The sequence below is a fragment of the Theropithecus gelada genome, chromosome 11, assembly GCF_003255815.1.
Source record: "Theropithecus gelada isolate Dixy chromosome 11, Tgel_1.0, whole genome shotgun sequence".
In the NCBI taxonomy this organism is placed as follows: Eukaryota; Metazoa; Chordata; class Mammalia; order Primates; family Cercopithecidae; genus Theropithecus; species Theropithecus gelada.
Window position 1 is genome coordinate 14,994,157 of NC_037679.1, and position 13,012 is coordinate 15,007,168.

The 13,012-nt window shown below is 48.5% G+C and overlaps 2 protein-coding genes across 6 annotated transcripts; one reads left to right on the plus strand and one right to left on the minus strand.

Annotated features, from left to right (window-relative positions):
- Positions 1–369: 369 nt before the first annotated feature.
- On the minus strand, positions 370–6,085 carry PMEL (premelanosome protein). The gene is made up of 4 exons (XM_025400847.1): positions 6,068–6,085; positions 5,339–5,465; positions 795–905; positions 370–636 (listed from the first exon to the last, which is right to left on the minus strand). Exons 1-4 carry the CDS (start codon positions 6,080–6,082, stop codon positions 455–457), a joined length of 435 nt encoding a protein of 144 aa, XP_025256632.1. The 5' UTR covers positions 6,083–6,085; the 3' UTR covers positions 370–454.
- A 79-nt stretch (positions 6,086–6,164) lies between these two features.
- CDK2 (cyclin dependent kinase 2) lies at positions 6,165–12,180 on the plus strand. Of its 5 annotated transcripts, XM_025400840.1 has the most exons (8): positions 6,165–6,514; positions 7,259–7,336; positions 7,447–7,567; positions 8,170–8,340; positions 8,874–8,975; positions 9,971–10,114; positions 10,417–10,620; positions 10,894–12,180. In XM_025400840.1, the coding sequence occupies exons 1-8, from the start codon at positions 6,399–6,401 to the stop codon at positions 10,996–10,998; spliced, it is 1,041 nt and encodes a 346-aa protein (XP_025256625.1). In that variant the 5' UTR covers positions 6,165–6,398; the 3' UTR covers positions 10,999–12,180. The 5 variants fall into 5 exon arrangements, with proteins under 5 accessions (XP_025256625.1, XP_025256626.1, XP_025256628.1 ...); XM_025400841.1 differs by lacking the exon at positions 9,971–10,114; XM_025400842.1 differs by lacking the exon at positions 9,971–10,114 and having other exon boundaries at positions 6,190–6,811.
- Positions 12,181–13,012: the final 832 nt, after the last annotated feature.

Sequence of the window (13,012 nt, forward strand, 5' to 3'; positions counted from 1 at the left end):
GATCCGCCCGTCTCGGCCTCCCAAAGTGCTGGGATTACAGGCTTGAGCCACCGCGCCCGGCCTATAACTTGTTTTAAAAAGTAGAGGAGGAGGCTGGGAATGGTGGCTCACACCTGTAATCCCAGCACTTTGGGAGGCCGAGGCAGGCGGATCACAAGGTCAGGAGATCAAGACCATCGTGGCTAACACGGTGAAACCCTGTCTCTACTAAAAATACAAAAAAAAGTAGCCGGACATGGTGGTGGGCGCCTGTAGTCCCAGCTACTCGGGAGGCTGAGGCAGGAGGATGGCGTGAACCTGGGAGGTGGAGCTTGCAGTGAGCCGAGATCGCACCACTGCACTCCAATCTGGGTGACAGAGCGAGACTCCGTCTCGAAAACAAAAACAAAAACAAAAAAGTAGAGGAGGAAGGGGCATTCCCTGAGCTCACTGGGCATACCAGGGAACCTGAGCCCTAGGAATAAGGACCTAGAATAGAGAAGTACTCACCATTGATGATGGTATTGTTGACCCAGATAACCTGCCCATCTGGCAATACCTTTTGGCTTCCAGGGAAGTTCAAGGCAATAGAGAAGGAGGCATTTGCACCAATCAGTGTAGGCCCATCATTACTGACCTTGAGAGACACTTGACCACCTGGGAAGGAAGGCTACATTAGCTGGGAGTCCTGGGCTTCCCCTGCCTGTATATGTTTCCCCTCCTTTTCTTCCCAAGCTACACTCAGTGCAGGTCATCTTGCTTTTTTCCTCATCCCATTCCTACCATGCCCTCCCCTGGAACTTCGAAGTTCCTACCTCTCCAGCAGTCAAGTCTCTGGGCTTCTGTCCACTCTGGATACAGCTGCTTGTTCCAGGCTTTGGTTCTGAGTTGCCTTGAGACACCAAGCCAGTCCTGGTTTCTGGGTCCTAAAAGGAATGTGCCATGAAGGGCCCTAGGATCCTTTCAGTCCCTTCTCAGGGATAATACTCTATTCATGTCACCCAATTCATTCTCACATTCGAAGTGCTTTTTTTTGGGGGGGGGGAGGATGGAGTTTCACTCTTATTGCCCAGGCTGGAGTGCAATGGCACGATCTCAGCTCATTGCAACCTCTGCCTCCCAGGTTCAAGTAATTCTCCTGCCTCAGCCTCCTGAGTAGTTGGGATTACAGGCATGTGCCACCAAGCCCGGCTAATTTTGTATTTTTAGTAGAGATGGGGTTTCTCCATGTTGGTCAGGCTGGTCTCGAACTCCCGACCTTAGGTGATCTGCCTGCTTCGGCCTCCCAAAGTGCTGGGATTACAGGCATGAGCCACTGCGCCTGGCCGAAGTGCATTTTTAAAACTCATTTATTCGGCTGGGCGTGGTGGTTCACGCCTGTAATCCCAGCACTTTGGGAGGCTGAGGTGGGCAGATCATGAGGTCAAGAGATCAAGACTATCCTGACCAACATGGTAAAACTCTGTTTCTACTAAAAATATAAAAATTAGCCGGGTGTGTTGGTGTGCGCCTGTAGTTCCAGCTACTCAGGAGGCTAAGGCAGGAGAATCGCTTGAATCCGGGAGGTGGAGGTTGCAGTGAGCCGAGATTGCCCCAGTGTACTCCAGCCTGGCGATAGAGTAAGACTTCATCTCAAAAAAAAAAAAAAAAAAAAAACCAAAACCAAAAAACACCCTTATTTACTTATTATTATTATTATTATTATTTGAGATGAAGTCTTGCTCTACCCCTAGGCTGGAATACAGTGGCGTGATCTTGGCTCATTACAGCCTCCGCTTTCCGGGTTCAAGCAATTCTCGTTCCTCAGCCTCCCAAGTAGCTGGGACTGCAGGCGCCCATCACCACACCCGGCTAATTTTTGTATTTTTAGTTTTGCCATGTTTCATGGTTTCGCCATTTGGCCAGGCTTGTCTCGAACTCCTGACCTCAAGTGATCCGTCTGCTTTGGCCTCCCAAAGTGCTGGGATTATAGGTGTGAGCCACTGTGCCTGACCTATTTTGTTTTAAATCAAGATATAATTCACATGCCATAAAATTTACTTTTAGCCAGGCACTGTGACTCACGCTTATAATCCCAGCACTTTGAGAGGCCAAGGCAGGTGGATCACAAGGTCAGGAGTTCAAGACCAGCCTGGCCAAGTGAAACCCTGTCTCTACTAAAAATACAAAAATTAGTTGGGCGTGGTGGCAGGCACCTGTAGTTCCAGCTACTAAGGAGGCTGAGGCAGGAGAATTGCTTGAACCTGGGAGGCGGAGGTGGCAGTGAGCCGAGATCACGCCACTGCACTCCAGCCTGGGCGACAGAGCAAGATTCCATCTCAAAAAAAAAAATTTACTTTTGAATATGATCAAATTTGTGTTTTAGAAAGATCATGATGGCAAGCAGTGAGGAGGATGGATTAGAGGCTGGCAGAGATTGGGCATGGGGACAGGGTAGACAAAATTATTGTAACTGACCAAGTCTGAGAAGAAAAGGATATGCTGGACCTCCATCTGCCCTACCCAGGTCCAACAACTGTCAACACCTTGCCACATTTGCTTTGTTTATCCTTACTAGTTGTTGTTTTTGTTTTGGCTAAAGTATGCAAAAGCAAATCCCAAACATTGTATTAACCCTACAAATTTAAAAAATATGAGTATTTTCTTGCATAAGTACAATGTCATTTCATGCTAGACAAAATTATCAAACTCAGTCCATATAAAATTTCATTAATATCTAGAAAAATGTCTTATGATTTTTAAAATCAGGATCCGAAATATAAGCACAATCTTTTTTTAAGAGCCTTGGGTGGGTGGGTGTGAACAGACTCTTTCCAGGATACATTAAGGAATGTAGTAAAAGAAAAAGACTTGAGGCCGGGCGCGGTGGCTCAAGCCTGTAATCCCAGCACTTTGGGAGGCCGAGACGGGCGGATCACGAGGTCAGGAGATCAAGACCATCCTGGCTAACAGGGTGAAACCCCGTCTCTACTAAAAATACAAAAAACTAGCCGGGCGAGGTGGCGGGCGCCTGTAGTCCCAGCTACTCGGGAGGCTGAGGCAGGAGAATGGCGTAAACCCAGGAGGCGGAGCTTGCAGTGAGCTGAGATCTGGCCACTGCACTCCAGCCTGGGCGACAGAGCGAGACTCCGCCTCAAAAAAAAAAAAAAAAAAAAAGAAAAAGACTTGAAACTGCAGCACAGCGAGGAAAGTCAGATCAAGAACTTCCTAGAAATCTGTGAGACTAAGCACCTAGGGAGAAAGCGGGGCTGGGATATAATGCATATATTTCAGCACAGCAGAAACTACTTTCACCCCATTTTCCCCTTTCCTGCAGAAACCTCTCTCCCCTCCCCTCCTATCAGTATATATTTCAGCACAGCAAAAACTACCCTCACCCCATTTTTCCCTTTCCTGCAGAAACTTCCTTCCCTTTCCCCTTTTCTTTCCCCTTTCCTTTTCCTTTTCCTTTCCTTTTGATACAGGGTTTTGCTCTCTCACCCTGAGTGCAGTGGCACATTCATCACTCACTGTACCCTCAAACTCCTGGGCTGAAGCCATCTTCCTGATTAGCCTCCCAAGTAGCTAGGACCACAGGTGCTCACCACCAGGCCCAGATAATATATTTTTTTTTCTTTTTGAGACAGAGTTTCGCTCTTGTTGCCCAGGCTGGAAGGCTGGAGTGCAATGGCGCGATCTCGGTTTACTACAACCTCCGCATCCTGGGTTCAAGCGATTCTCCTGCCTCAGCCTCCTGAGTGGCTGGGATTACAGGCATGCGCCACCATGCCCAGCTAATTTTGTATTTTTAGTGGAGACTGGGTTTCTCTATGTTGATCGGGCTGGTCTCAAACTCCCGACTTCAGGTGATCCATCTGCCTTGGCCTTCCAAAGTGCTAGGATTACAGGCATGAGCCACCATGCCCGGCCTAGGCCTGGCTAATTTTTTTACTTTTTGTAGAGACAGGGTCTCACTATGTTGCTCAGGCTGGTCTTGAACTCCTGGGCTCAAGCAATCCTATGGCCACAGCCTCCCGAAGTGCTAGGATTACAGGTGTGAGCCTCCTCATTTCCTTTCTTTTTTATTTTTTTGAGACAGAGTCTTGCTCTTTTGCCCAGGCTGGAATGCAGTGGTGTGATCTCAGCTCACTTCAACCTCTGCTTCCCAGGTTCAAGTGGTTCTCGTGCCTCAGCCTCCTAAGTAGCTGGGATTATAGGGGCGCACCACCATGCCCACCTAATTTTTGTATTTTTAGTAGAGATGGGGTTTCACCATATTGGCCAGGCTGGTCTGACCTCAAGTGATCCAACCACCTCAGCCTCCCAAAGTGCTAGGATTACAGGCATGAGTTACTGTGCCAGGCCTCATCCCCTTTCTTTTTTTTTTTCGAGACGAAGACTCGCTGTGTCACCCAGGCTGGAGTACAGTAGTGTGATCTTGGCTCACTGCAACTTCCACCTTCTGGGTTCCAGTGATTCTCCTGCCACAGCCTCCCGAGTAGCTGGAACTACAGGCATGCGCCACCATGCCCAGCTAATTTTTGTACTTTTAGTAGAGACGGGGTTTCACCATATTGGCGAAGCTGGTCTCGAACTCCTGACCTCATGATCCACCCACTTCGGCCTCCCAAAGTGCTGGGATTACAGGCGTGAGCCACCACGCCCGGCCTCATCCCCTTTCTAATGTGTGCTGTAACCCTAGTTGATTCTGCTGGGGGAGGATCTGGAATCATCTCATTGAGCATCCCACCACTAGAGCAAGAGAAGTCATAAGATACCCCATTCATTCTCCACTTCCAACTCTCCTCAGAGCAGCACGGGACATTCCAGACCCTCTCACCACCTCACCCCCTCCCCTTGCTCCTGTCACGAGGCCCAATCCCCCAGAGCCCTTTCATGTGATGCTCAGCTGAGACCCCTCTGCCTATCTCTCCCAGCCCCAGAACAAAAGGTCTGGGCTGTGTTCACCCGTACCCATCCCAAGGGGAGAGGATTGTATCTCCTTAGTCTTCTTACCCAATACTACATTCTCTGACTCCCCACTTTAAATCTCCTACCCCAAGAGACATTTCTTAAAAGAGTCTCCCGCACATTTCACCCCTTTGGAGCCCCTGCTCCAGCTCACTGCCAAGGAAGCCTCAGAATCAGTGCCACAGAGACCTTCTATTCTTCTGCCCCTCCAAGCATATGAGATTATTTTCAGGCGCAATCCCAAATCTCCATGTAGGGAGGGAGCCCAGGTGCCCACATTCTCACTAAATCAAATGAGTGGGAGACGCCTGAAATATTGCCGCTATCTCCCATTAGGAGGAGAGAAACCAGAGCAGGGGGAATTCATCCCCAAGTTCACACCTGCTCATGTCCACATATCCACACATACCTTTTGTAGCCCCCACAGCCAGCAAAGCACCTATCACAGCCAAATGAAGAAGGCATCTTTTTAGCACCAGATCCATTGTGTTCTTCCCTCCAGCAACCAAAGGCACTGGGGGGACTGGGATAGGCCCCTATAAAGGGTGCTCATTTGCATAGCCCTTCCTCTTCTCCCTCAGAGAAGTCCTGGGAGGGGCCACAGAAGAGGAAGAAGGAAAAACTGACAAAGGGATCCTGGTCCCTAGACATTGCTTTCCCATCCTGCTACTCAATGGCAGTTTCTGGTTTCACTGGGTCACTCTCATATACTCCCGGGCAAGGGCTGACTGAAAGGCAGGCATAACACATACCAGACACAACAGTTCATCATGGGAGAGTGAATTAAACCAGGAACTTCTCAAAAAAACAGAAACAGAAGCCTGCATCCCAAAACAGAGACAGCGTCGGGGTAGGCTATGAGGCAGAGGCAATGACTCCTTTGAGGCCCAGGAATTCTTTACAACGAGATTCCTAGTTTCCTGCTTTTCAAAGGAGGCTCCTGGGCCAGGTGGAATTTAACCTTAGGTCGATACATATTTTCCCCAGGAGTGGTGAAAATAGTGAGTTAGAAATCAAGAAATCCCTACAGACTAGAGACACAGGTAGGAAACTTGGACCCAAAGTAGGTACTTGGGAAAACTGTTCAGCCGCCCCACCGAGAAAGAAATTTGTCTAGCCCCCGAAGAACCAAACTTGCCTGGGGCGGGGTCATTTGCGGGGAGGAGCGCTGCACTCGCCCCCCGGCTCTGACGTTGACCAATAGAAATGCCTGGGGGCGGAGCCAGGGAAACGCGGGAAGCAGGGGCGGGGCTTCTGGTGGCGGTCGGGAACTCGGGGGGAGGCGGCAACATTGTTTCAAGTTGGCCAAATTGACAAGAGCGAGAGGTATACTGCGTTCCATCCCGACCCGGGGGCACGATACTGGGCCCTGTTTCCCCCTCCTCGGCCCCCGAGAGCCAGGGTCCGCCTTCTGCAGGGTTCCCAGGCCCCCACTCCAGGGCCGGGCTGACCCGACTCGCTGGCGCTTCATGGAGAACTTCCAAAAGGTGGAAAAGATCGGAGAGGGCACGTACGGAGTTGTGTACAAAGCCAGAAACAAGTTGACGGGAGAAGTGGTGGCGCTTAAGAAAATCCGCCTGGACACGTGAGTGGCCTCTGTACCCGGGACTCCTAACTGGGGACCTCCTTGACTGTCCCCCCCCCCAATCCCCCACGGGCGGGTAGCCGTCCAGGGACCGGAAGACAACAGGGACGGACTTCTTTAGAAGTGGAGAGGTGGGTTGGGGGCCAGTAGAAGGTGGAGTGCATATTTATACTCCCTGGGGAGAGTATAGGATGGTGTGGAATCCATGGAAAACTTTCTTCCCAAACTGAGCCGGATCGTGCCCCCAAATGTGCGAACACAGAGACTCGGGGAGAGAAAGGAGGCCTCTGAGATGAGGTCCAAGACTCTCCATGGAGTGGAGTTATGTGGGAACCGGCGAGGAGCGCCTTTCTGAATGAAGAGCTCTCCTCACTGCCCCACCCTCACCTTAGAATTCTCTCCTCTTTCCAAAGAATGGCAGTTGAACCTCACTGGCCCCTCTGGAGAGACTGGGGACTACGCCTGCTTTTTTTTTTTTTTCCCCCCCATTACAGCCTCCCTGCTTCACCTGCACCAGACGGCTTTACTTACCTACCCCTGGGAAAAGACAAGATAATGACCTTAATATGTGCAAAAGCCACACCCTGACTACCCAAGAATTAGCTCTTTCCAGCACCCTTTCTTTTCTCTGACTTTCCTAGGGGGTGCTGGGTGGTGTCTCCTTGGGGGAAAGAAATGACTAGGTGGGGGAAAAAGGAATATTTGTAACCATATTCCCGTCTCTGCTTTCCCAACCTCTCCAAGTGAGACTGAGGGTGTGCCCAGTACTGCCATCCGAGAGATCTCTCTGCTTAAGGAGCTTAACCATCCTAATATTGTCAAGTGAGTATGTGTCTGAGAGGCAATCCAGCTGGAAAGGAGGATGAGTTGTCTGTACAGTGTGGGCTTTTCTCTCTCTCGCAGCTCCATTTCCTCAAACTTTACTTCTCTAGGCTGCTGGATGTCATTCACACAGAAAATAAACTCTACCTGGTTTTTGAATTTCTGCACCAAGATCTCAAGAAATTCATGGATGCCTCTGCTCTCACTGGCATTCCTCTTCCCCTCATCAAGGTAATGCTTCTCATCAGCTCCTCCCATCATGGGCATGTCTTGGGGGACTGGTGGCAGGCAATTCAGGGTGATATTTTATGATCTTGGCCTCCTTCTGAGCCCTCATCTCCTACACACACACACTCCCCTTCTTTTTGTGTCTCCTTCCCTGCTCATTATATTCATTAACCCTAGGGTTGGACTGAACAATCAAAGTTGAAACTCTAGTGAGTCAACCTAGCAACTCAGGTGGGAGGTCAGATGAAACTCAGATAAATGGGATTTGAGAGCACTTGGTAAATTCCTCCAAAAAGCCCTTCTGTTTGGTGGAAGAACCAGCTAGTAAGTCTCTATTGTCTATTTTAGGGCTGGATTCTTCACTCCCAGAGCTACTTTATTAACAAACATTTGTTCAATGCACAGCATGTAGAAAAGGGAAGCAAAATTGAGTAAGACTTGGTCCTTATCCTCTCTGGGCTGACAGTCCATTGGGAGAAATAGCTTGTAAATATGTAACTATAATCCAACATAGTAAAGGCTTTAGTAGAGTTTTGGGGTCACAGAGCAAACCCAGTCTGCTCACTGTGATGGAGAAACACAGTCCTCTCTTTCTTCTTTGTCAGAGCTATCTGTTCCAGCTGCTCCAGGGCCTAGCTTTCTGCCATTCTCATCGGGTCCTCCACCGAGACCTTAAGCCTCAGAATCTGCTTATTAACACAGAGGGGGCTATCAAGCTAGCAGACTTTGGACTAGCCAGAGCTTTTGGAGTCCCTGTTCGTACTTACACCCATGAGGTGAGTCCCTTTATGCCTTTCTTCTCTGAGCTTCCCAAGAGGTGTTAACTAGGGTATTCACAAATTTACTAAAAATATCTGGCTAACAGTTTCTTACTAGGTAGAAATAATCTCTTGACATCTTCAAGAGTCTTAGGGCATGCATGGAATTCATACTGTGTTGCTAACTGGGCTCATGCCTGTAATACCAGTACTTTGGGAGGCTGAAGTGGGAGGATCACTTGAGCCCCGGAGTTCGAGACCATCATGGGCAACATAGCGAGACCCCATCTCTACAAATCTACAAAAAGAAAAAATTTCGAAATCAAATTATGACCATTTGTCTCAAGTTTTTCCAGGAAGATCTCAAATTGGGGGTTCAGATAATATGGTCTCCAGAACTATGGACTGGAAATCAGTGAGAGGGGAAAGAGGGAGGGAAGGAAACTGCTTGTTAAGAGGCCATGAGTTAGCAGAGTAGTGTTGGGGAACTGAGATGTGGGAATCTCCATACCCTATAAACCACTCCACCTCTCCCTATTCCTGTCCCTCAGGTGGTGACCCTGTGGTACCGAGCTCCTGAAATCCTCCTGGGCTGCAAATACTACTCCACAGCCGTGGACATCTGGAGCCTGGGCTGCATCTTTGCTGAGATGGTATGGAGGCTTGCCCAAGTTCACCCAGCCCCCTCCTCCCCACATTCAAGAACAACAGAACTGTTTCTTGGCCCAGACCTATGGCCCTTCTATCACAGGGGTCTGTCTCTAAAGTAGCACCAAGGGGAATGGTGGGAAAGGATGCAACTGTTGCCCCAATATCAACCACAATGTTAGGATATCCTCAAACAGCCTTAGTACCTTGTATACTTCTCTTATCCCTGAAATGACATAAAGCATTTCTGCAGCCATTTTAGCTGAGTCTGCATATATTTGGGAGAATGATTCCATTTAGTGCCTCTTTTATTTCAGGCCTTCATTTCAAGGCTTGTAGACCTTATTGTGTGGTGCCAGCAATGTAGTAAAGACAATTGTGGTCACTTTATCCACACCCTTCATTTAAATTGCAGATTTAGGCAGAGTGCAGTGGCTCACACCTGTAGTCCCAGCACTGTGGGAAGCTGAGGTATAGGTGGATCACCTGAGGTTAGGAGTTCGAGACCAGCCTGGCCAAAATGGTGAAACCCCATCTGTACTAAAAATACAAAAATTAGCCAGGTGTGGTGGCACACACCTGTAATCCCAGCTACTTGGGAGGCCAAGGCAGGAGAATCGCTTGAACCCAGGAGATGGAGGTTGCAGTGAGCCGAGATCGCACCACTGCACTCCAGCCTGGGCGACAGAACGAGATTCCATCTCAAAAAAAAAAAAAAAAAGGATTTAGATCATGTCCGCCTTCAACCTCTGGCTTTTCAGATTGAAGGATCCTTGAGGCCTGGCTTTATGTAGAAGCTCCTATCTCCTTTAATACAACAGTGCAGTGCAGTAGACTGAGGCTTCAAATCAGCAATATGTTTTATTGTCTTTTATCTGGGTTGTAACCAACAGCTTAAAGACCATTAGCCTGTACATATGTAATGTGCATTTATCCCCCAGTGCATTACCTTACAATTGTCCGTATTCCTCTCTCAATTCATCCAAAAATATTTGTTAAGCACCTAGTGGGTAGCCAGCACCATGCTAGGTACTGTGGGGAACACAGAAGAAATGGAAGACAGAGCCTCTGCCCGCTGTGCTCCTATCTAGAAGTGGCTGCATCACAAGGTTGGGGGATGACTGCAGTGTCTACCCCATACCCCGTGAGTGGCTTGGGATCCCTTTGCTACATGTCAGTGGCATCGCAGACATTCAGCCCCTCCCAGACCCACCCAGCCTTGGGGATCTACAAAGCCATGGTTGGGGGAAGGAAGGAGGGGGCGAGGAGACAGATGAAGGGACTTCATTGTCTCAGGTTCTGTGTGACTGACCCCATGAAAGGCCCTGGGGAGGGAGTCATGGGGCCCTGCTGACCTTCTACTGTCTGTGGGAACTCCTTTGTATAGAGGAGAGTTTTGACTGACGTCAACGTAGGTCTTGGTATTTTCTCTTTCCCCATTTTCAGGTGACTCGCCGGGCCCTATTCCCTGGAGATTCTGAGATTGACCAGCTCTTCCGGATCTTTCGGACTCTGGGGACCCCAGATGAGGTGGTGTGGCCAGGAGTTACTTCTATGCCTGATTACAAGCCAAGTTTCCCCAAGTGGGCCCGGCAAGATTTTAGTAAAGTTGTACCTCCCCTGGATGAAGATGGACGGAGCTTGTTATCGGTGAGAGTGGGCACCTGTTTTCCCTCATTCATTTCTCCCAGGGAAGGGCTTTTCCAGGATGAAGGAAGGATGAGACCCTGAAATCTGGGCCTCAGTATTTTGTTTCCCTGGTTCCTGCTCTCCCTGTTGGCACACTGATTCAGCTATGGGAGGATGGAAGTAAGAATTCCGCCTTGGGTAGAAGGAGTTCTGGTTTCCTAATTTCTGGGAACATCTGCTGCCCATTTAGTCCACTATCACATGATTGAAGTCAACATACATCTCTCCCTCTAGCAAATGCTGCACTACGATCCTAACAAGCGGATTTCGGCCAAGGCAGCCCTGGCTCACCCTTTCTTCCAGGATGTGACCAAGCCAGTACCCCATCTTCGACTCTGATAGCCTTCTCGAAGCCCCCAGCCCTAATCTCACCCTCTGCTCCAGTGTGGGCTTGACCTGGCTTGGCCTTGGGCTATTTGGACTCAGGTGGGCCCTCTGTTCTTGCCTTAAACACTCACCTTCTAGTCTTGGCCAGCCAACTCTGGGAATACAGGGGTGAAAGGGAGGAACCAGTGAAAATGAAAGGAAGTTTCAGTATTAGATGCACTTAAGTTAGCCTCCACCACCCTTTCCCCCTTCTCTTAGTTACTGCTGAAGAGGGTTGCTATAAAAAAAAAAAAAGAAAAAAAAAAAAAGCCTTCCCACATGTTAGATTTGCCGTACCAATCTCTGAATGCCCCATAATTATTATTTCCAGTGTTTGAGATGACCAGGATCCCAAGCCTCCTGCTGCCGCAATGTTTGTAAAGGCCAAATGATAGCAGGGGGCTAAGTTGGAACTTTTGAGAACCAAGTCAAACAAAACCACTGGGAGGAGTCTATTTTAAAGAATTCGGTTGAAAAAATAGATCCAATCAGTTTATACCCTGGTTAGTGTTCTGCCTCACCTAATAGGCTGGGAGACTCAAGACTCAGCCCGGGTGGGGCTGCAGAAAAATGATTGGCCCCAGTCCCCTTGTTTGTCCCTTCTACAGGCATGAGGAATTTGGGAGGCCCTGGGACAGGGATTGTGCTTCATTCCAATCTATTGCTTCACCATGGCCTTATGAGGCAGGTGAGAGATGTTTGAATTTTTCTCTTCCTTTTAGTATTCTTAGTTCTTCAGTTGCCAGGGATCCCTGATCCCATTTTCCTCTGAAGTCCACCTCCTACCCCATAGGAGTTGGAAATTAGGGTTTAGGCATCATTTTGAGAGTACTGACACTTTTTCAGGGCTGTGATTGAGTGAGGGCATGGGCAAAAATATTTCTTTAAAAGAAGGATGAGCAATTATATTTATATTTCAGGTTATATCTCATAGTAAGGTTGGCTTTTTTTTTTTTTTTTTTGGTTAGAGTGGGTGGATTTGTTGCCATGTGCACCTTCGGGTTTTGTAATGACAGTGCTTAAAAAAAAAAAAAAGCATTTTTTTTTGTTTATGATTTGTTTCTGTCACCCTTGTCCTTGAGTGCTCTTGCTATTAACGTTATTTGTAATTTAGTTTGTAGTTCATTAAAAAAATGTGCCTAGTTTTATAGTTCATCTCTTTCCTATTTACTGAAAGAATGGTGAGAAACAGAATATGAATATGTATATGTGATCATTGATTTCGGACCCCTTTTCCTAATCTCTCTGTGCATGGCTACCCACCCCACCCCATTTTGGCTAGTGCTGACAGTGAACAAAGTGGTTATTATCGTTCCTATTTATGGCTGGGGAAACTGAAGTCTATATACTTCCTACTTTCTCCACACACCAGCAAACTTCCTTTCCCCCAGCCAACATACCACACACACACAACACACCACATACACACCATATATGCACACACACACACCCCCATGCACATACATAGCGGCAGGAAAAGGGCTCCCGGGGAATTTGCCTCTCGACACTGCATTTCCCAGTAAGCCCGCCCTTTTTCCTTTCTGTTTCATATCACAAAGAGCAAAGTTTTCCAAATATTATTTTATTTACATTTACATACGATTCTGAAAAAGCGTCTCCAAGCTACCACTTCTTGTAGTTGCCATTGTCTCACTCCAACAAAAAACATCTCAGACCGCCCGCCGGCCACCCCAAATACTCCTGTCCCCTGAAGCCTCACTAAAGGGAGGAAGCGCTGATGTCAGGGTTACTTAAATTCCCAGGCTCCGGATCCCTAGAAGAGGTATTTCCCTTTACGCCCGCGAATTTGTCATAGAAGGCGGGGCACTAGAGCCAGCCCCGGCCAAGTCCAGGGGGAGGGGCGAAGGTCAATAGCGGCCTTCCTAAGGCTCCCGTCAACCCCTCCTTGCCTGCCAGTCAAGTCCCGTATTTTCGTAGTACTGGTTAAAGTTTCACTTTGACCCGCCTCCATCACTCACCTGATTAG

Coding starts and splice junctions, on each gene's coding strand:
- PMEL (XM_025400847.1), bottom strand. Junction 906..5,338: donor GGCTGTGGGGGCTACAAAAG/GTATGTGTGGAT, acceptor CATTCCTTTTAG/GACCCAGAAACCAGGACTGG. Junction 637..794: donor GAGACTTGACTGCTGGAGAG/GTAGGAACTTCG, acceptor CTTCCTTCCCAG/GTGGTCAAGTGTCTCTCAAG.
- CDK2 (XM_025400840.1), top strand. CDS start 6,399: ATGGAGAACTTCCAAAAGGTGGAAAAGATCGGAGAGGGCACGTACGGA. Junction 7,568..8,169: donor TTCCTCTTCCCCTCATCAAG/GTAATGCTTCTC, acceptor CTTCTTTGTCAG/AGCTATCTGTTCCAGCTGCT. Junction 10,621..10,893: donor ATGGACGGAGCTTGTTATCG/GTGAGAGTGGGC, acceptor CTCTCCCTCTAG/CAAATGCTGCACTACGATCC.